Source organism: Terrapene carolina, unplaced genomic scaffold (genome assembly GCF_002925995.2).
Source record: "Terrapene carolina triunguis isolate 2854851 unplaced genomic scaffold, T_m_triunguis-2.0 Scaffold28281, whole genome shotgun sequence".
Taxonomy (NCBI): domain Eukaryota; kingdom Metazoa; phylum Chordata; order Testudines; family Emydidae; genus Terrapene; species Terrapene triunguis.
Window position 1 is genome coordinate 85,711 of NW_020692632.1, and position 20,875 is coordinate 106,585.

At 47.6% G+C, this 20,875-nt stretch overlaps 1 protein-coding gene across 1 annotated transcript; it reads right to left on the minus strand.

Annotated features, from left to right (window-relative positions):
- Positions 1-12,199: 12,199 nt before the first annotated feature.
- On the minus strand, positions 12,200-20,662 carry LOC112120632 (butyrophilin subfamily 1 member A1-like). The gene is made up of 7 exons (XM_024219773.2): positions 20,317-20,662; positions 16,730-17,014; positions 14,973-15,077; positions 14,324-14,344; positions 14,106-14,126; positions 13,954-13,980; positions 12,200-12,878 (listed from the first exon to the last, which is right to left on the minus strand). Exons 1-7 carry the CDS (start codon positions 20,618-20,620, stop codon positions 12,361-12,363), a joined length of 1,281 nt encoding a protein of 426 aa, XP_024075541.2. The 5' UTR covers positions 20,621-20,662; the 3' UTR covers positions 12,200-12,360.
- Between the last annotated feature and the right edge of the window lie 213 nt (positions 20,663-20,875).

Consider the following 20,875-nt stretch of genomic DNA (forward strand, 5'->3'; position numbering starts at 1 on the left):
CCGGACAGCGCCCACTGCTCCTCAAAGGTGGTAAGGGAGCCAGCGGATGCTGCCCAGTGGAACTCCGCCCGGAGACGTGAAACCAAAAAATTACGGAAGTAGGCCCCACAGTCGCAAATCACCCCCTCGTCCAACATCCTCTCCCTGGTATAGATGGTGAGTTTGGCCAGGGCCAGGAAGAGGTTGACGAGGAGGTCTCGCGACTTCGTGGGGCCACGGATAGGGTGTGCATAAATAAACAGGTGTGGGGAAAAGTGCAACCAGAACCTTAACAAGAGGTTCTGGAGGAGCCGAAACAGGGGCTGCAGCCTGGCGCACTCAAGGTAAGCATGCGCCAGGGTCTCCCGTAGGCCGCAGAATGGGCAGGCCTCGGGAATAGGGGTGAACCGCGCTAAGTACACGCCCGTGCTCACGGCTCCGTGAAGGAGCCGCCAACCAATGTCCCCGGCGGGCCGTGGAACCAAGGTGGAATAAAGACTGGCCCACCGGGGTTTCTCACCCTCCACAGGTAGTAGATAGTCCCACCATTTGGTATCGGGGCGGGACACGAGGGTGAGAAAATGTAACGTGTGGAGCACGAGCGTGTACAGGTGGTCTCTAGGCACGGTTCGAAACCGGACCGGCTGCAAAGCGTGCAGCCGGCTCGGATTATGGGATCGGGGGAGCCGGGGGGGCTCACGGAACAGGGGCCCAATGAAAAAATCCGGAGGGCCCGGGGTGAGGGGTGGGAGGGGTGGGCCTTCTCGTAGGGCCCGCCACAGGAAATCAAGAGCGGGAGGAGACAATGCAGCGCCCACCTCCTGGAGTACACGCAGAGGGGTCGTAAGGGTGGAGAGCCCCATGCGCCGACCAAGCGCACGGGGATCCACCCAGTCCCCTCTGGCGTAGTCCAGGAGGTCTCCGATCCTGGTGGTTTCCGCCAGGATCAACCTCCGGCTCACCGAGGGTGACTCCGCCACCTGCACACGGAGATCGGGATTGTGCAGCAGGGGCTCCGCGAGGACATCCGCGAGCTGCACCTTACCCTGGGAACCACGGGTATCCGATAGAAAGAGGCGCAGCTCATCTCGCAGCGCGGAGGGGGAGGCAGCGGCCAAGCCGCCACCGTCCTCCGGCAGGGCCCCCGTAGGGTCCTCGCGGCCCACGGACAAACAAGGGGCCGAGCTCCGGCGCCGCTGCGCCGGGCTGCCCGTCCCTATCCCTGACAAAGGAGAGGGCGGTTGAGGGAACAACACAGCCCCTACAGTGGCGGGAAGGGGAGACACAAAAGCCGTCCCCCGAGGGTCGTCTGCAGGCAACGGAAATGCGACAACCCCGGGGGCAGCAGTGAACCCAGAGGTGGCAGGAAGAGACACCTCGGGGGCAGCAGAAGAGGGGACAGGATCAGGGACAGGAACGAGCTCCCCATCTCCTGCTGCCAAACCGCTAGATTGCGGCTCCCCCTGGCTAGGGTCTGCATCCAAGGGGATGGAGGCATCAGGGACAGGGGAAGCCTCAGGGGCAGGAAGTGTGGAAGGGGCGGGATCGGGGGCAAGAACCGGCCGCTCAGCAACAGCCGTCGCCCCTAGGGGCTCGGCGGCTGTGCACGAGACGGTAGTCGCGGCCGGGCTGGCAGGTAAGGCCAGGGGTTCCCCCAAAACTAAATCGGGGGTGGCAGAGGGGGCCGAAGAACCGGGGGCAGGAGGAGGAGGCGGGACTAAGCCAGCGCCCGGATTGGGGTCTGCTGGCGGAAGGTTGTCCACCCCCTGGGTAACCGGGGTCAGCCCCAGGGCCTCAATCTCATCAAAGAAGGAGGCGAAAGCGGTCCCCTCGGCCCCGGCGACCTCTCCGCCAGGCACGGAGACAAAAGCCGCCCCGGCATCGGCGGCGGCGGCGGAGGACACGGTCGGAGCAAGGATCGGGGGAACCGCCACCGAAGCCTCCTCAGGCGTGGCCTCAACGATAGGGACAGGAGTTTCCCCAGCCGCTGCCACGGCATCTACGGTCTCCATGGCCGGCGCCTCCTGCTGGGTACCTTCCGGGGGCGCGATGGAAGAACTAGCAACGTCGGCCCCCCGCGACATCTTTCGGGGGGTCTGCTCTCCCTCCTCATCGGAGGGGAGGGAGAGAGCCCGCGACCTGCGGGCGCTGCGCTTCCCCCGGACGGTCACCCAGCCCCCTGAGGTGGAAGAGGAGGTGGAGGGCCGGTCAGCAGGGGCGGGGCCAGGGGGCAAGGACGAACCCTCCCCCCGGGGCGGGCCCGACCCCGCGGCCGATGGAAGCTGCCCCGCCCTCTCCTCCACATGCCCCGCCGATCCAGGGTCAGCGATGGCAAGGCCCGCCCGCTCGGCCGTCTCCGCGGCCAGAGTGGGAAGCGCGGCAGAAGGAGGAGGGACGGCGGCAGCAGCAGCAGCGGTCGAACCACCAGGGTCGCCGGCGATGACAGGGCCGGCACCCTCTCGGGCCCCGGGGGTCCCAGACGTCCCTCCAGGTGTTTCCATCCTGAATTTGGGTTCCAACTCATCTTCGGAGGAGAAGGAAGGATCCAGGAGAAAAGATTAATCAAAAAACCGTATGCTGAGTAAGGTCTCATTTCTGCAGTACAAGAACAACTGAAAAGAGAAAGAAATGGCATTTAATATAGTTCACACAATATGTTATCACAGGACATTGAGGGAGAGCAGCTAAAAATGAAGAAGGAGCTTGAGGAAATGGGCTGATAATATTCTGATGATGTGCTCACCTTTTAATGATAAAAAGATTAATATATAACACATTTAACCCCCCTGGGGAGTCCCCCTCCCCCAGCTGGTGCTCCCTTCCTTGTGCTATAGTTGCACACTCAACGCAGGATCTACAAACAGCCCTGAATTGCTTCTCTGAAGCTTACAAAAGCCTAGGACTATCTCTGAACTCAGCAAAACAAAAGTTCTTCACCAGTCAGCTCCTGGTCAATCCTCAGACCCAACAAGGAAGATCTGCTTTGACAGAGAAGAACTGGAAAATGTAGAATACTTTGCCTATCTTGGCAGCCATCTCTCACAGAGAGCAGATATAGACATCGAGATTCAACACAGAATCCGCTGTGTTAGCCTTGCCTTTGGCAGACTGTCTCTCTGGGGGTTCAACAATCACAACATCAGAACATACACTAGATTATTAGTTTATAAAGCGATGGTAATCCCAACACTCCTCTATGGCTGTGAGACTTGGGTGACCCATAGAAAACAGCTGAAAAACCTCAAATACCAGCACCAGCACTTTCTTCAGAAGATCCTCAACATAAAGTGGGAGGATTGCCGCATTAATGTCAGTGTCCTCACAGAGGCCAACATCTTCAGTATTGAGGCACTGATTATCCAGCACCATATGTACACTAGCCAGAACAACTGCTGTATGGCCAACTCACCAAAGCAGAAGGGAAACGCGGAGGCCAAAAGAAATGCTTTAAAGACATCCTCAAGACAAACATCAAGAGATGTGGCATTGACACCACACACTGGGAGACAGTAGTCCAGGGTGGGGATAACTGGCGAAGACGTGTCGTAGAAGGAATGTTCACTTTTGAAGAAAATCGCCTTGCTCTGGTCTCAGAAAAACACCAGAAAAGAAAGGACAGACAACTCTCATGCAGTAACCATGGCCCAACACTGACTTCCAACACCACCTGCAATGTCTGCCAATGAACTTGTGACTCAAGGATCAAACTCCTCAGTCACCAAAGGACCCATAAAAAATAAAGCCTGTGAAAGAGATCATCCTCGACCTTGAGGGCATGTTGATGAGAAGAGTGAAAGACATGGCATTGGAGAAGAGCCACTCCACTTCAGATGGTGGAACATCTGGGGGGTGAGAGGGAGAAGGTGGCAGAGTTAATTTAAAAGGCTGTCTGTCAGGTTTTAGAATAATAATAATAATATATTTTTTTAAATTCCCCACAGAGAAACAAACAAACATTCTAGTACTTGCCTTCCCTCTGTGCCCTCCAGTCTCACAGCCACTCTTCCTAACACACAGTTCTTAGAGACAAGCTTTGGGTAAGTCTAGAGAAGAACGCAAGTTACTGAGGGAGCCAAGCTATGGGAGAGGTAGAAGCTGTGTAAGAAGGTCTATGATTGTTACCCGGGATTTTCAGAACCCACAGCAGGGATAACTTAACTGTTTCACTCTGGGGGTGTCAGGAATAAATCAATGGGAACACAGCAATTCTGTCTGATACAGGATGAATTCAGGTAAGTGTGCTCTATCTAAAACTGCAGTTTATTAGATTTAAGCACACAGAGACATAAGCAATAGGTTTAGAACATCCCAAATATTTACCTAACATCTGGAATGGTATTAAGTAATTAACAGTGAGATTGCAATGGCCAGGTGCTCACCCTCTGGCAAGAAAAGCTGACAGGAAAAACATCTCTCAAGATGGCTACAGAGGACTGCTCCAAAATACGCTATATTCGCTAATTTTTTATAACTAACTTCTACAAAACACATAGGTCATAGTGACTCCAACTAAATCATCACTTTTCCTAACTTTCAATAAACTACTTACCAACTAGCATTCCTAACAATCCGAATCATAATAATACTTCTATATCAAAGGTGCCTGAACTCAAGGTTTTCATCCATCAAGATTTTCAGTCTCAGTTGTTAACTTTTCTTTCCCCTCCTCCCATTCTGATTAGCAGAAACTGCCAGCTAGTTTTGACCTTGCCTCTAAAAGCCTGTTTTTCAAATTAACCCTTAACTAGGCAGAGTTCTATTTTATTAATTCCTGGTGACTGAATGCATATAAAATGGTTGCATGGAGCTTGATCAAAATCTGAAGTACATACACCCCTCAGATCCAGGGTAACATGATGACCCTAGAACTGACCCCGCACTGTCCCACAGCCCAGATCACCTCTGCAGGGTTAGGGCTGTTCTGGCCCTTCCTCCTCACAGACTCTCTGGTGATCCCACGGCCCAGGAGCCCCTCCCCCACGCCACCTCCCAGTAATGTCTCCCTGAGGTGAATCCCTCACAGCCAGCCCATCATAGAGTGATGTGCATCAAATCTCTCTGGATTGTCAGGCAGGTCCTGCAACACATCTGCTCTTTTCACATTTTTCTGATACTCAGACACAGTGAGGATGGGATGAGCCGTGTTTGGATCCAGCGTCACATTCATGGACATTCGTGGCAGCACTGCAGGGAAAGCTATTCCCCAACCCATGAAGAAGTGAGCAGCATGAAGGGAAAGATCAGAAAAAGCCCAGCCCAAAGGAAAGGTGGGATGCTGAAGAACCACGGGGCAGGCTCTGTCACTTCACTCGTTCCTCTGCATTTAATATGAAACAGGCATGTGAAAGCCTCACAGAACCCCAGGGCTGAGTTAAGGGTGTCTGGATGTGGACAGCGAAAATGTTTCTGTTCCTCATCAAGAGCATGAACTGAGCAATGAGGCTGGTTAAAGGATTGTTTGTGTGACTTTGGCTTGGGATCTTCTCAGTGCATGATGCTTTTATTGTTAGAGGGGTATGTTTGACTTGTCACTTTATCTGCATGTTCATTACAATGTTTCCATGGGAATTTTCTCTTCCTATAAAGAAAATCTACCCCTGGAGTCTCACCATGTCTGCGTGATCTGATGGGTTCCCCCTTTTTTCTCTCCAGTTCAGATGGTGGGACATCTGGGAGGTGGGAGGGAGGAGGAGGAAGAAGATGAGATTTCATGCTCTCGTGTTTGTAATGACATTCCCATTCTTAATGGACATATAGTCATGGCAAATCCCAAAGAGATGTGGCCTCCTTGCAGGCTAAACATCCCCAAATCAATCGCGAGCTAAGTCTTTAACGTAGCCCAGCTGAATATTCAGTTTGTGCCCATCAGTGGTGATTGTATCACACCGCCAAAGCTTTTGGCAACCATGTGATAAACATGCTTGGGAATTCCTTGGTCTTCCAGCCTAATAATATATCCATACTAAGAAAGGCTCCAAAACCGAACCAGTGCTGATGGAGGTGATTATTGGATTCAACTTTAAATATCCTTGAATTTTTAACTGATGTAATGGTGTTTTATTCATGAAAGAGAAAAAGACAGAGAGGGACAGACAGACAGAGATCTTTAATAAGAATCTGGGACTCATATGGGCTGAGATAAGGTGTTTGGGTGCTGGTCGGTGACAGTGTTTCCTATTATTTAGTATCGTTGAGTTTTTGTTCATGTTTCTTTAATGAAGATGTTTCCATGGGAATTTTCTCTTAATTTAAATATAAAAAGCTGCTGAAACCTCACCCTTTGTGTGTGATGCCAGAGATCTCCCACTGTTCTTCTCCATTTCACATGGCAGAGCGGAGGGAATAAAAGGATCAATAAGATTTCATTCTATGACATTTACAATGGTATCAACACCATTAGCTGACATAATAATGTTTTAATTATTACACAGGGATACATGCACTCAGATCTTTCTAAAGAGGCCTGATAAAAATTAATCTGAACCTTGCACTTCTAGTTCCTCTTTCGTTTAGGCATCTCAAAGCTGCTGAATCAACAGCCACTAAACCTCACAGACATCTTAAGAAATACTATCTGTGGGAAAGATTTTCTGTTACTTCCCCACGCCCTGACCGTCCACGCCCCCTCCCCCCCATTTGTTTCTCTCATTTTCCCATTGCAGCTTCTCCTAACGTAGACCCAGATCCTGCCAAGACTCCAGTGCAAAGTAGCTTTACACATATTGAACTCTTTGACATGATGGAAACTTTGACTCTTGGCAAGATCAGGGCCCTAAACTGTGAGCTTTCCAAAGAGTCCAGATACAAATTAATCTGAGCCCTTGCACTTCTATTTCCTCTTTCATTCAGATACCTCAAAGCTTCTGAATCAACAGCCGCTAAACCTCACAGCCATCTTAAGAAAGACTCTCTGTAAGAGAGATTTCCTGTTACCTCGTCCTCCCCTGCCCCTCCACCCCCAGTTTGTTTCTCTCATCCTCCCATTGCAGCTTCTCCTAACCTAGACCCAGATCCTGCCAAGACTCCACTGCAAAGTAGCTTTACACATATTGGATCCTTTGACATGATTGAAACTTTGACTCCTGGCAGGATCAGGGCCCTGCACTGTGAGCTCTTTGGGGCTGTTTACTCAGTGTTTGTGCAGAGCTCAGCACAATGGGGCCCTCGTCCTCCATAGACTGTAATAGGAATAAAAATAAATTTATTTGATAGATGTGGAAACTGAGGCAGGAGCTGGTTGGCTCAATGGGCCAGATTCACTCTTGTGCTGGCAAAGGGATAGAGGAGAAGTAGTTTGTGACTCCCCTGTTCAGTGGCTGCAGGGGCTGGTGCAGACCTCGGCACAGGCTGTTGAAGTCCTGAGATTGAGCCAAAGTTGCTCCCCTGTTTCAGTGGCCCCTATGGGGCTTTTCATGAGTCAGCCTCTCCCCAGCCCCAAAAGAAATCATGAAATTAGCCCCAACATCATGGTTTGCTTTGTTTTAAGATTATATTGTGTTTTTTGGTCGTTTGATATCTGAACTCCCCCTGTCACCGCCAGTGCGTGTGTGTCCTTCACCCCCATTCCCCTGCCTGGACCCTGGAGGGTTGCAGTGTGGTCCCCTCTCCCCGTTCCCAGGCTGGGTGTTGCAGGCAGGGGGTGGAACAGAGGTGCTGGGCTGCTGATCACAGGTGAATCCACTGGATCAGAATCTGCTTCCCATCAGAATTTGCTACTTTGCTGTTATTGACCATGCTCCAGTGTCCTGAACATGGAACAGCATTTCTTGAAAGGCCCAAACGTCCAAGGCTGAGATCCATCAAGTTATAAACAATCCAAAGGAGACGTCTAAAATCTACATCTGAAAGGAAAACGTCTACTGTCTGTAGGATGATTGTGCTCTACAAAAAGCTCAAGGAATTCAACAAGTGTAATTGCCCCAGGAGGGGATTTTTTCTTAAGTCAGGCCACTTTTACAGGTCAGTATTTAATTGGGAACAACCTTATACTATCTATAAAAATTATCTTGCATCTGTGTTAACTTTTTAATCAGCGCAGGGTCAAGCTGGAGAAAACCCAGCAAGTAATGTCGTGCTGGCTCATTATTCAACTTTTTCTTCTTTAACTGATATTTCACCAGCTACTGCTAATGCACATTTTGCACAGAGTAATTTTCTAACCCTTAGCCTAAAACACTTCCCAGTGACGAGCGCTCCTGCCTTAGCCCGTACGTTCAGCTACAATGTCAACATCTCACCACAAGGGGTTCCTCGTAAGAATGTGGGACCACAGGATAGAGGGGGATGAGGGCTTGAACATCAAGGGACCAGCAGGAAACAGAATCTGGCAGTGCAGATACAGGCTCTATCTCCCTCCCTTGCTGTATGTGGTCTGTCATTGTCCAGGGAGCAGCGCCCCCAAGCACACCCCACGAGGAATCCTAGAGGCCGAGAAGCACCTATGATCACGATTGAACCTTTAAGAATCCAAAGTCTTTTCAAGATTAATTCAATGAAATTATTTGAATAATAATAAAAAATCATCCCCTGTAGCTGCTGCCCTCACTCTACCCTCATTTGAGATAACAAGCTGCTTCCTGCAATGCAAGGGGGCTAACACAGGAAAGTGGGAGGGGTGGGATGGGCAGAATTTGTGCAGGAGCCAAAAGGTGTCCAGAGGAGAGTGCAACAGGGTTTGGGGGGCAGGAGGGAGGGGAAGGAGAGCGGCAGATGGGTGAAATCGGGAACAGGGTACAGGCGCTGGGGCTCAAAAAGGGGGAGATTCATGTCCGGTTTTCAGGGTACAAGTTCCCTTGGCACCTGTTTCTGCCTCTGGCTGTGTGCACTGCTGCCCCATTCTAGGAGTGTGAGGTGCCTATCTCCCACCTAAGCCCCAAAGTGAATCATAGACCAGGGGAAAGTCGGCATTCAGCTGCCGATCTTGCATGTGGGGCCCGATCCTCCCAGCATGCCTGCCAGATTGGGTCCCATTCAAACAGCTGTCCAATGGAAGAGGTGGTGGTGCTGCTCACCTTATAACTTCTAGCCCAGTGGTTAAAGCACTGAGCTGGAATGTGGGGAACCCAAGTTCAGTCCCACCTCTCTACCAGGAAAGATTTGAACTGTGTGTCTCCCACCGCTCAGACGGGCATGTTAATCACTGTGATGGGGTCCCCAGACTGTGGGAATGCTGAGCTCTCTGTCCCACCAACCTGAGCTGCCCCTCACACTGTGATGCTGATGACAAGCTACAAACCTCTGGCAGGTGCTGCACTTACTCAGCCATCCACAGGCAGGGACCCACCCAACTGAGTTACATGAATGCTTTTGCTAGACACTCCTGAACCAACAATAGAGGCTCCAGCCGATTCCACCCAGCTCCTCAGCCTTGCACCCCAGAACTTTACCATCTGGCACAGAAGCCTGGCCAGTGTCAGTTCATTTCACCCAGTCCGCCCCTCCCTAGATGTGGAGAGGATACACACTAGCCTTTGTAAACTGACCTGAGATTTCCCAAGCTCTTCAACCAAAACCCACTAGGTAAAATCTAAAACAGATTTATTAGCAACAGAAAGATAATTTTTAAGGGATTATAGGTAGCAAGCGTAGAGATCAAAGTTGCTTTTTCAAGAAATAAAAATAAATTTGCAGTCTGAGTTCTACAAACTAAATAGGATTTCAATCAAGCAGTGTCCCACCCTGTCAGATGATACAAGCAGGCTACATAGGGTGACCAGACATCCCGATTTTATCAGGACTGTCCTGATATTTACTTGTTTGTCCCGCATCCCGACCGAACATCGTGACTTGTCCCGATATGTTGCACTCCGGAGCACAGGCGGAGGGAGCTCACGCCCTCCCCGCCCCCAACTCAGCCCTGGCCCCGCCCTGACTCCATCCTCTCCCTGCCCCATTGGATCCCTCCACAAATCCCCGCCCCGGCCCCACCTCTTCCCCAAGCACGTCGCATTCCTCCTCCTCCCCGGCTTGCGTGAATCAGCTGTATGGCGGCGCAAGCACTGGAGGGAGGGGGGAGAAGCAGGACATGGCAGCCCGCTCAGGGGAGGTGGAGGTGAGCTGGGGCAGGGCAGGGAGCTGCCGGTGGGTGATCAGCCCCACCAATTTTTCCTATGCTCTGGCGGCTCTTTTTCTTTTTTGCCCCCCCCCCCGTCCCGATATTTTATGTCTCTCATCTGGTCACTCTAAGGCTACAGATCCTCACTACACAGGCTGGAATTGCCTTCCAGCCTGGGACCCACTTCCCCCATTCAAAATCTTTGCTCTTCAAATGTTCCTCCAGGTGTTGAGTTGGGGGGCGCGAGGGAGGGGAGAAAAGCCAAGTGTTAAGACCCTTCAGCCTCTTAAAGGTGTTCCACTTGGGATAAATAATGACAGAGTGATGGGAACAGAGTGGTTGGATCCTGGGTCTCCCCCGCTCAGGTGGGTGCCCCAACCATTGGACTAGAGACATTCTCTTTCTCACTCTGGCCCAGTGACTGTTCCACTGTAGATAAACATTTAAATGGACATTGGCCAGAAAGTGAGAATGACTCTGGGGTCCTGTGGTCAGGGAGCCCATCTGGGGGGTGGGAGCTCCTGGGGCCAGTCCCCCAGTTCCAGTTGCTCCTTCATTATTTACACACAGTGAACCAGCTGCAATAGAGGAGACTGAAGAATACCACCCTCAGACTGTACCATAGCTCAGTGGTTGCAGCACCCACCTAGAAACTGAGTAACCCCAGTTTAAATCCTTTTTCCCCCTGTAGCAAAGGCTGGGGACATTGAACCTGGGTCCCCCACATCCCAGGAAAGTGTGCTATCATTGGCTTAAAGTTATGAATTGGCTCCCAGCACCAAAACAACCCCCACCTCTCCCTCCACTCACAGGTTGTGTGCAGCTCAGCAGGGGCCTAACTCATTCCCAGAAGAAATGTCTCAGGAGGTGGGTTCCCATTCGTGGATTGCTAAGCAGAGGTAGGTGCCCCCCAGCAATGCAGACTTAAGCACTTATCTTCAAGAAAGGGGCAGAGCTTAGGACACACCCCTGTTGTTAGCATCTCCCATTGGCTAGTTTAGATGGCTCCCCACCTAGTATGCCGGCTCTTGTGGATGGCATTTTAAGGCCCCTGTCTGTCTCCATTCATTGTATAGGGAGACTAGGCACCTAAGTCAGGCTTTGTGGGTCGCAGTGTTGATCTTTTGATGTTCTAGGCACCTAAAAATGACGTGCGGGTGATGCTCAGCGTTGCAACACCTAAGTCCCTTCATGGATCCCACCCCCAATCATTTACATTAGAAGCTCACAGAAAACAAAGTCACAGCCCTGGCCGAGAGTGGGGTGTCTCCCTTTAGATCCATCTTTTAGCTCATGGCCACCCCTAGGAGAAAGGGTATTTTTTTCAAAGCAATAGCAAACACAAGGCAGTGATGTCATTATACAGTCCTAGTGGAGATGAGGCAAGTGATGCTTTCACCTCAGTTTAGCTAATCAAGGTGACCGATAACCCTCCCAAACATCCCCCAGCCCACAGAATTTTTCTTGACCAGTGACCCTGAGGTGAAACAACCACTTTCCTTGTCTACACACAGACTGTACAATGAGAGAGAGAAACCTGCATCCTAATGTAGACAAACCCCTGGAGACTGTCTCTCGGAGCAGGTCCCGGCCCATGAACGCTGCCCTGGACACCACAGCAATTGCTGATGGGCAGAAGAAATGTGAACAACATATATCATATATCTTTAGCCACCTCTGAATAAATTCAACACATCTGGAAACAAAGAGGAGAGTCAACACCACGTGTTCAGCCACCTCTCCACAGAGCCCAGCTGAGGAATTCCTGATTTACATGGCTATAGACAGCACAAGGGACAGAGCACAGGCTGGATAGCAGCATATCACAGCAAACCCCCAGCTCTCATGAGAGGGACATGCCAGTATATTGGCTGCTGGTGCTGGGGGGACACAGCCAAGTAGGGAAGCAAATCCCACGACTCTGCCCCCAACAATTGCAGCTGGAAAACTATAAAGGGACAAATCAGAATTGTCTTTCATGCTTTATTTACCCGTGAATACCCGTCAGAGCAAAAAGGAGCCGAGAAACAGCTTCAATACCCACCCCAATGGAAAACAGAACCACAGGTTTTGGGAACCATTTTTTTAATGATACTGAAATGGCAACAAAGTCAAGGAAGTAACGTATGAAATGAATGAGTGACAGTCTCACCTTCAATGACGTTTTATAAATCTCTGTGCTGCAGGGAGGGAGGGGGGAGGAGTTTCCAGGGGACATAGAATTAAGAGGCCATAGGACTGGGTGATGCCAAGATCATAGAGACTGGGGTGTGTGAGACTAGACAGGCTAATTTCAGGGTCCCCAGTGGGATATACCCCCCCATCCCTCAGGGACACAGTTTGAGCTGGCTTTCCATCCCCAGCCAGAGCCAAGGGTGGATTCTCTCTCCAGGGACAGAGCCCGGTGGGAAAGTGAAGATCGGGGCCTCGTCAGCAGCATTGATAAATGTCACCTGCCCCCGTTCACAGTCCAGACAAACCCGGATCCTGCTGGGGGCCTGGCTCAGGAGCAGGGGGGTCACAGGAGCGGTGAGAGCCTGGTACTGGCCCTGCCTCTGATCCATAGCCCAGATCCCCTCCTCAGAGCTAAGGCTGATCCCTCCCTTCCTCCTCACAGACTCCCTGGCCACCCCCACAGCCCAGAGTAGCCCAACTCCCACCTCCACCTCCCAGTAATGTCTCCCTGAGGTGAACCCCTCACAGCCCAGCACACAGCGCTCAGTGTCAAATCTCTCAGGATTGTTGTTGGGCAGATCCTGCCGTGTGTCTGCCCATCTCACACTTTTCCGATCCTCAGACAGGACAAGTTCTGGATGAGCCGTGTCTGGATCCAGAGTCACATTCGCTAGGGGGAGAGAGAATCAGAGCGTTAGGGACACAGCTCCACCTTGGGGGAGTGTTTCATTATATCAGTGACAGAATCTGTCCCAGCGGGACAGTGAACCAGGAAATATTCCTCCAGGATTTACCCGGCTCTGAATGGGAAGCAGCTCTGAGATCTCAGCATTCACTCCTGAGTTTCACTCCCCAGTCAGAGACAGGTCAGTGACAGAGCATAAAGATTTACTGACCCAGTCCTGAGACTCATAATCTTTCCCCTCGTGCACCCATCTATCCTCAGAGTGGGGATTAGAGATCCTGGAATCACAGGGAAGCCCTAGTTGATTTCCCCTCACATCATTCACATGGTCACAACTATCTTTTCTCTGACGTGCCCTCCCTCTCTTGTATTTAAAGTCCTGGAGCTTGGATGTTTCTTGTTGATGCCACCCAGACACCTGCTCCATCCTGCCACATATCTGAGATCTGTCAATAATGACATGATTCAATAGATTCCCTAATTAAAATTCTGTAGCTAGTCATCAGGACCAGACCAAGAGAATTATCACTCTAGATTTCATTTCTAACATAAAGATTTGTATTTATGGGCAAGGGGCTTCTACAAGAGAGGAGAGTTGGTGGTGGAGAGAGAAGAAAGAGGGTTTGATATAAATGAAGGCATGGAGGAGAACGTGGATAAGATGGTTAAAAACAGCAGGAAGTTGGGATCTGACGGAGAGAGCAGAAAGGGGAGATCACTGTGGATGGAGAGAAGAGAAAAGAAGCACAAGCTGAACACTGATCACAGGGACTCCTTGGTTTGAACTCGTGTGTCTGGTCAGCGCTCTTGTTCCTCTACCTGACACTAGGGCGGGGATCCTAAGAAACAATAACTGCTCAGTCACTCGGAGCAGGGACGTTTCCAGAGTTATGGGAGCAATGTGTAAGGAGGACATGCGAGGATGGTCCATTCCTCTCCCTCTTTTGAACCTCAGCACCCTCCCTTCTTCCACCTGGGAAATATTATAGTTTTCTCCTTGTTTATTTGCACAGCGAAAGGGAGCATGATCCCCCATTGATTAAATATGATTTTTAATTACCTGCATCACCCAGGGATCTCCTCCACTCTGGAAGCAAACACATAGATGGGGATGAGAATTAAGCCAGACAAATGCAGTATCAATAGAATTCATTATCATAGAAAAGGTTGTATCAGTGTGAGAAAAAAAGCAAAACAAAAAAATGCCCTTACCTAGCTCTGTTTGAAGTTTACCTAAATAATAAACAGAAAGAAAATGCCTTACTCAAGATACATGTACAGTAGTGGCTTCCTACCCATTACCGACATAACAAGTTATGCAATCAGTATTGGTTGTATTGCTTATGATTTTCAAGTTGACATGGTCACAGTCAGTCAAAAATCTTTCATAATATAACATTGGTTCTACCAGGAGCAAAAATGGAACTTACTGATAGTGTTGAGATGTTTCCCTAAAAAAAGAAAACATAAATACAATTATTTAGAGCCTTTTTCAGTGACTCCAGATTTAAAAAGATCTTTTCATTATGAGTCCTCAAGTAATAATAATGTTGCCCGTCTACCAAGCCATTGCAGCTCTCCAGGGACTTGCAGGTTGGGTTCCCAGTGGAAGAGAAATCAGTGACACAGAGGCTGGGTATCTTCTAAGTGTAATTTGATTATTTACACACATAGACCTGTCCTAGAACAGAGATGGTCACAAACAGCACACAGGCAATCAAAAACCCCATAAGGCAGGGATTTTCATAGGAGCGTAGGGGAGTTAAGAGCCAAAGTATATTGAATTCCAATGGGAGTTGAGAACCTAACTCCCTCAGGCCCCACTGAAAATCTAGTTAAACTAGTGCAAACCTGGTTTTAGGCTTATCTTAAGATGAATAGGAACAGTTTTAAACTAAACTGAAGTAAGCTCTTCTTAAACTGACGTGTCCACGTAGGAGCTTGCTCTGGCTTTACAAAATCAATTTAAATTCACACCTTAAGCTGGTATAACTTTCTCACGTAGAAAAGTCTAAACTGTCTTTTCGAAGGAGAAAACCTCATTCTGATTACACTGTATTTTCCCCTTTATAGCTTTACCTTTTAATTTGAACAGAAAAAGAGTAAGGCCGACGAACACCAACAAAATCACCAAAGTCACACTCCAACCCACCATCCAGGGAGATACTCTTGGGAAAAAAGAATCTGAAACACAAAGCCCACATTCGTTTGGAAATAGTAATAACAAACAGTACACTTTTATTGTAGGAAAATGCATCACATCAGGATTTGTGTGAAATACGTGTAGAAAAATTTCCTCCCTGCAATCTAAAAGCTGGCAGAAACCAATTTTAAAAAGAGGTTCTGCTCACACTCTTTTGGTAGTACCAAATGATGTATTAAATACTATCAAAAGCACAACCGCCCTACACCTCATCCCCTCCTCTCTCGCTCTCTCTAGGTGGAGCTAGTCACTTCACTTGTTATTAAAGTTGCTCGACACTTCCCATTATAGCGCCTTCGTTTCATTTGCTCATTACTTTGCCAAACTTTACCATGTGGGGAGAAAATTCCCGCGCTGGGTGTCTGCCTCAGGCTGAACTTTTTTTTGAAAAGTTTCAGCTAAAATGGCTCCATGATTTCTGAGAACGGGGTTAGGGAATAACACATTGTTCTGATACTCAAAAAAAGAAAAATCAGTGTGTGTGCGCACGCGGCTATGTGTGTGAATAATTATATATGTAATTAGTAGTGGGTTTGTTTATATTTTAATTCTGCTTCCTTTGCACACGTTCTTAATGTTGTGGGATAACCAGGGCTCCTGACCCCATCACCCAACCCAGGAGCCAATTCAGGGAAAAGTGCTTCCTTCTTTTTATGAAATTAATACTACAGTTAAAACACGTAGGAAGAGAAATTATAGTTAATCATTAAATTTCCCAACAGAAAACTTAGACGTAAGTAAAATTTAAACTTTTGTTACACCAGGGAATTTCATAGTAAAAGAAAATCTGAGGCTTTAAGAGAGGAAATCAATAATTAAGGGAGAGCAGATAAATATCCAAATACTCTTCACTTCAGCACAGGAATTCCTGGCATAGGAACTGATCCAAATCCTATTGATGTCTTTAACCGGCTTTGGATCAGGCCCACAGGGTTTTGTTGCTATGGCAACCCCTTTCCCTGTGAAGTTTGCTAAAGGGTGAGAAATCAAACTTCATATTAAAACGTGGACCTTTTAGTGAGTGACACTCAAATGACTGTTCCTGGGGCTCCAGACTTTCATGGCCCTGCCTTGCTTCTGACCTGCCATGAGCAGAGATTCAACAAATTTCCTCTGTGTTGAAGAGATCACAGCATATCACATCTCCCTCTGCATATTCACTGGGGCAAGAAGCCTAGACCTTGATTCACCAGTCCACTAGGAGGCAGAAAGTCCAACCAATCAGTAGGGCCCCCAATATACCTTACCACTGCCCTGCGGTGACTGTATGAGAATGAAAATTGAATGTGACCTTAAATATTCGTTTAATGTAATATGGGACTACAAACACTAACCATCATGTTTGAATCACAATAATATACATATATAGTGTTACTACAGGGCATTTCCATGCATTAACATGTTTGGATTTCTTTTAAATTTAACCTTAACCCTGAATCTACTGGCTTTAAAATGCTTGTTTCTGAGATAATAACAATATCCTTGGAATGCATTTTATCCTAAAGTTTGCTCTCAACCTAAACTTTATCTTAATGTAGCTTTTTGTGAGGAAATATTTTAACTTTTGTTATTATTTAACAATCTGATTTCTTCCTTTTGGATAGTACAGTGTGTGGTTTGGGTGGTAACTGACCTGATATATAAAATGTTATTGATTCTTTTTCTTGGTTCAGGTGGGTGTTCCTTATAGCACAGGACAAATTCTTGTTTGAATTTTCTGTTATAATGATAGAATTTTTTATTTCAAAGAGACCATGTTCCTCTTCAGATTTGGTTTTAGTTGACGAAGACAAAGGCTGCTCTTTGAGATTTCTCCACAGCACCTCGGGCTCCGGGTACCATCCGGCCGACTGACACACCACTCGGATCCCTCCATCCTGGTGACCCTCAACAGAGATGTGAGGTGCAGAACCTGAAGCTAAAATGAATCCGTGTTAAATGAGATTAAATATACAGCCCAGCATATAAAAGTTTACATTTTCAATAAAACGATTGAATACACTTTCTTTATGGCTGATATTCATGGAAATGTGTCTTCAATGGGACTTCAGCATTTGTTAAACCTTTGCTTAACTGTGCTGCAGTACTGGGGCCTCAGCAATGGAAGTGGAAGCCTTACAGAATGTTGGAGCGTGTTATCAGCAGTGTTGTCGGTGATGTGAAGGGGGCAAGGAATGCAAGAGATTTTCCCCTCAATTTCTGATTTTATAATGTTGGAGGCATGTTTGTTATGCTTATTACCTCCGGGTGGCCAATGTGAGGTAGCTATTTACTGTGAGACACCTTAAGGGTGCTCCAGGGAGTTGTGGGGCATGTGAAGAAGTTTCTCAAGATGGAGGCTCGGTTAGTTGTCACTGTGAATGTGTACCAGAATAAAAGATCCCCTTTTCCAGTTCTAATCTCTTTTGGGTCTCCATGTTCACTGAAGGCAGGAGAAGGAGTAATGGGCTTAATCTGCAGCAAGGGAGATTGAGGTTTGATATTAGGAAAAGCTTTCTGACTGCAAGGATAGTTAAACTCCGGAACAGGCTTCCAAGGGAGATTGTGGAATCTCTGTCAGTGGAGGGTTTTTTAAGACCAGGCTGGACAAACCCCTGTCAGGGACGGTCTAGATTTACTTGGTCCTGTGTCAGCGTAAGGGGGCTGGACTTGATGACTTCTCGAGACCCCTTCCAGCCCTACATTTCTATGATTCTGAATCCTACACAGGCAATGAGGATAAAATGAAAACAACAGGCAGCAAGTTCTACACACTGCATGAGTAAGTGAAAACCTTTTTTTTTTATTGTAAAGAAAAAATGGTTGCATATGGAAAAAATGAAAGAGTATAATGTATACCAGGAGGACTGGATTCAGTACTCAGAGACAGACTCTCTTAGTACTTCATCACAAATGATACAGAGGATGATAACAAGAAACACGCCATTTTATTGACCATTTGTGGAGCAAAAACCTATAGTTTGGTGGCCCTGGAAAAGCCCAGTGCCAAATCTTTTGATGAGCTGGTTAAAGTTGTCATGTGCTATTATAACCACCATGGGGTGAGGGAGCCTCATGAGTGCCTGCATGGGAGACATTAATCACCATCAGGGGGTGATTGCTGGGCATGCATGAGTGCCAACAAGTGAAAGAGACTCTGTCCCTCTCGCTTGCTACTGCGGCCTGCCTAGTGCGGAGGGATAAGGCTTTGGGTTGTTAGGCATGAGGCAGGCTCTGTCCCCTGAGGCAGAAATGGAGCAGCCTGCCTGCCTATGTTCCTTCATTGCAAGGAACAAATGAGCTGTTTTGCCAGGGTTGGAAATGCAATTAGCCAGTGCTATCCCTTAAATTGCCTGGATGCTCATTTTATAGCAGACAACAGGAGTTGGACTGAAACAAAATTCAGTCAGTTTTGGCTTGAGAAGGGATAAGGTATGAAAGAATAAGAGTTTGCTCTGTGCATTCCTGAAAAACTGTTTCAATGCTTGAAATAAAACATTGTTCTTGATGTAAAAAACAAAAACAAAAAAACCCCCACATTGTTAATGGTGCTATTGATAGTTAATTGATCTCATCCTGAGGCAGAAATTTAGCAGCGTGCCTGCCTAGTAACATTGTTAATGTTCCTACTGTTAGTTAACGGTTCCCATTCTCAGTCTATTTCCCCAGGAGCATAAAACCTGTAAAAGTTTTAAGACCTGGAGCACCCACAGAGTCGGCACCTATGGTACTGAGCATGCTCCAGGGGCCATGGTGTGAAGAATTTTTTCAAGATGGAGGCTTCTTGGTTGTCTATGTGAAGCTGTAGCAGAATAAGAGATCTCCTCTTTCAGTTCTAATCTGGTTTGGGTCTCCATATACTACAGACGTCCTCACTTTAAAGCTTTTGCTTTCAGAGAGTCATAGATGTTAAGGCCAGACGGGACCACTGTGATCATCTGGTCTGATGTTCAATCTAACATAGACCATAGGGCTTCCATGAATTAATTCTGTTTGCCAGAAGCTAGGAATGGGCAACAGGGGATAGATCACTTGACGATTACCGGTTCTGTTCATTCCCTCTGGGGCACCTGGCATTGGCCACTGTCGGAAGACAGGATACTGGGCTAGATGGACCATTGGTCTGACCCAATATGGCCAGTCTTGTGTTCTAATTGTTTTTCAAGTCCATAAGCTGTGATTCAGTTACAGCACTTTTTATAACCACAGGTATTAGAGTTGGTGCAGTGTGTCTTGATGCAAATGTTAACAGTCGCTAAACAAAGATTTTTTTGTTTTTAATGCAATTGAGGTGAGGTAATGTGCTCTTTTCACTACTGTCCCAGCTGAGACTAATTGCAGATCAACTGATACCTGCAGCAAAGAGTGGCATGTTTTGGGAGCAAAATCATCTTTAGGCCTGACAGAAGCCTGCTGTGGATTTTCAGAGTTTGTTCTGATAACGTTTAACAGCATAAGCAGAACTGGGGGGAGGGATTTTATAGCTACTGGCTGGCTGGGTGGCCATAAAAGGGAGCTACCGCCCCCCCCCCCATTTATCAGACTAATACATGCATATAATATAACAAAAAGTTATAAATAAGCTTGGTTAATAAAGGGAGGTTGAAGCTGTATTGTCCATTGTTGGAGGTGACTGATGAGATCATCCCAACAAGCTTCCCGCCTGTGAATAACTGATCGCTACTTGCTGAGTATTTTGCCTTAAAGATTTGTTAGACCCACCAGCTGAGTACATGAATCTCAATCCAACAACATGAACTGTTTATCTGTTCATACTAAAATATTTTCAATTAAAGGATAATGACCTAGAAAAATCTTGCCTCTCTCTCTGGCCCAATAACTTTTCTACTATTTATAAATATTTAAATAGTCATTGGGCCAGAGAGAGAAATAGACTGTAGTCCAGTGGCTAGGGTACACCCATGGGAGGTGGGAAAACCCCAGTCCAGCCACCCTCCTCCAATGGCTGTTTATTTGTCCAGATTGGATAAATAATCAAAGATTAATTAGCAGGACGACTGGCCCCTGGGTCTCCCACCTACCAGGTGGGTACCTTAACCACTGGACTACAGAGTCTCTCTCTCTCTCTCTGGCCTAATGACTATTTAATTTAATGACTATTTTGAGGATCTCAGGGGCACCTAAATTTTGGACTGAAGTGGGGCGTTTGGTGCCCAAGTGCTTTTTTGGGTCCGGGTCTAAGAGCCATCTAAAAAGAGACAACAGACACATGTTACTGACCTGCCACCTTCAATTCCAATACAGCTTCTTCATGAAAGACACCATCTTGAACAAAACAGCGGTACTGTCCCTCATCAGAAAGTCTGATATTGACAATTCCCAAGGCAACATTCCCATCCACGATGCCAGCTTTCAAAAGCTCTGTCCTTCCATGATATTCTGGCATCTGCTGCCCATACTCATCCTTTCCATGCTGATAGAGGTGCACAAATGAAGTGAACTCAGATCGGAACCATCTCACTTCCATGTTCTCAGCACTCATCTTGGGGGACAGGTGACAGGGTAAAATAATGTCCTCCCCCATGATGGCAGTGACAGGCTGATCAGGTCCAATCACTGTGAACCGGGCTGTAAAATGCACCAGAGTACAAAAAAAGATACAGTAAATATATTACATTTTCTGTGCCTCTATTGCAGTGCTCTGTTATTGATTAGGATATGTCCTGAATTTATATATGAATTTTACAACAAACAATGCATTTGGATAACCATAACCGACAGATTTAAGGTTGCTTGTGCTACTCTATTTCTGTCCACTTGTGTGTATGATACAGTCTTC

What these genes read in the sequence shown, in the direction of transcription:
- LOC112120632 (XM_024219773.2), bottom strand. Translation starts at nt 20,620, where the DNA reads ATGGGGGAGGACATTATTTTACCCTGTCACCTGTCCCCCAAGATGAGT. An exon ending in TTTTCTGTTCAAATTAAAAG is followed by an intron (nt 14,345 to 14,972) that starts GTAAAGCTATAA and finishes TTCTTTTTTTAG; the next exon opens with GGAAACATCTCAACACTATC. An exon ending in TAAACTTCAAACAGAGCTAG is followed by an intron (nt 13,981 to 14,105) that starts GTAAGGGCATTT and finishes GTTTGCTTCCAG; the next exon opens with AGTGGAGGAGATCCCTGGGT.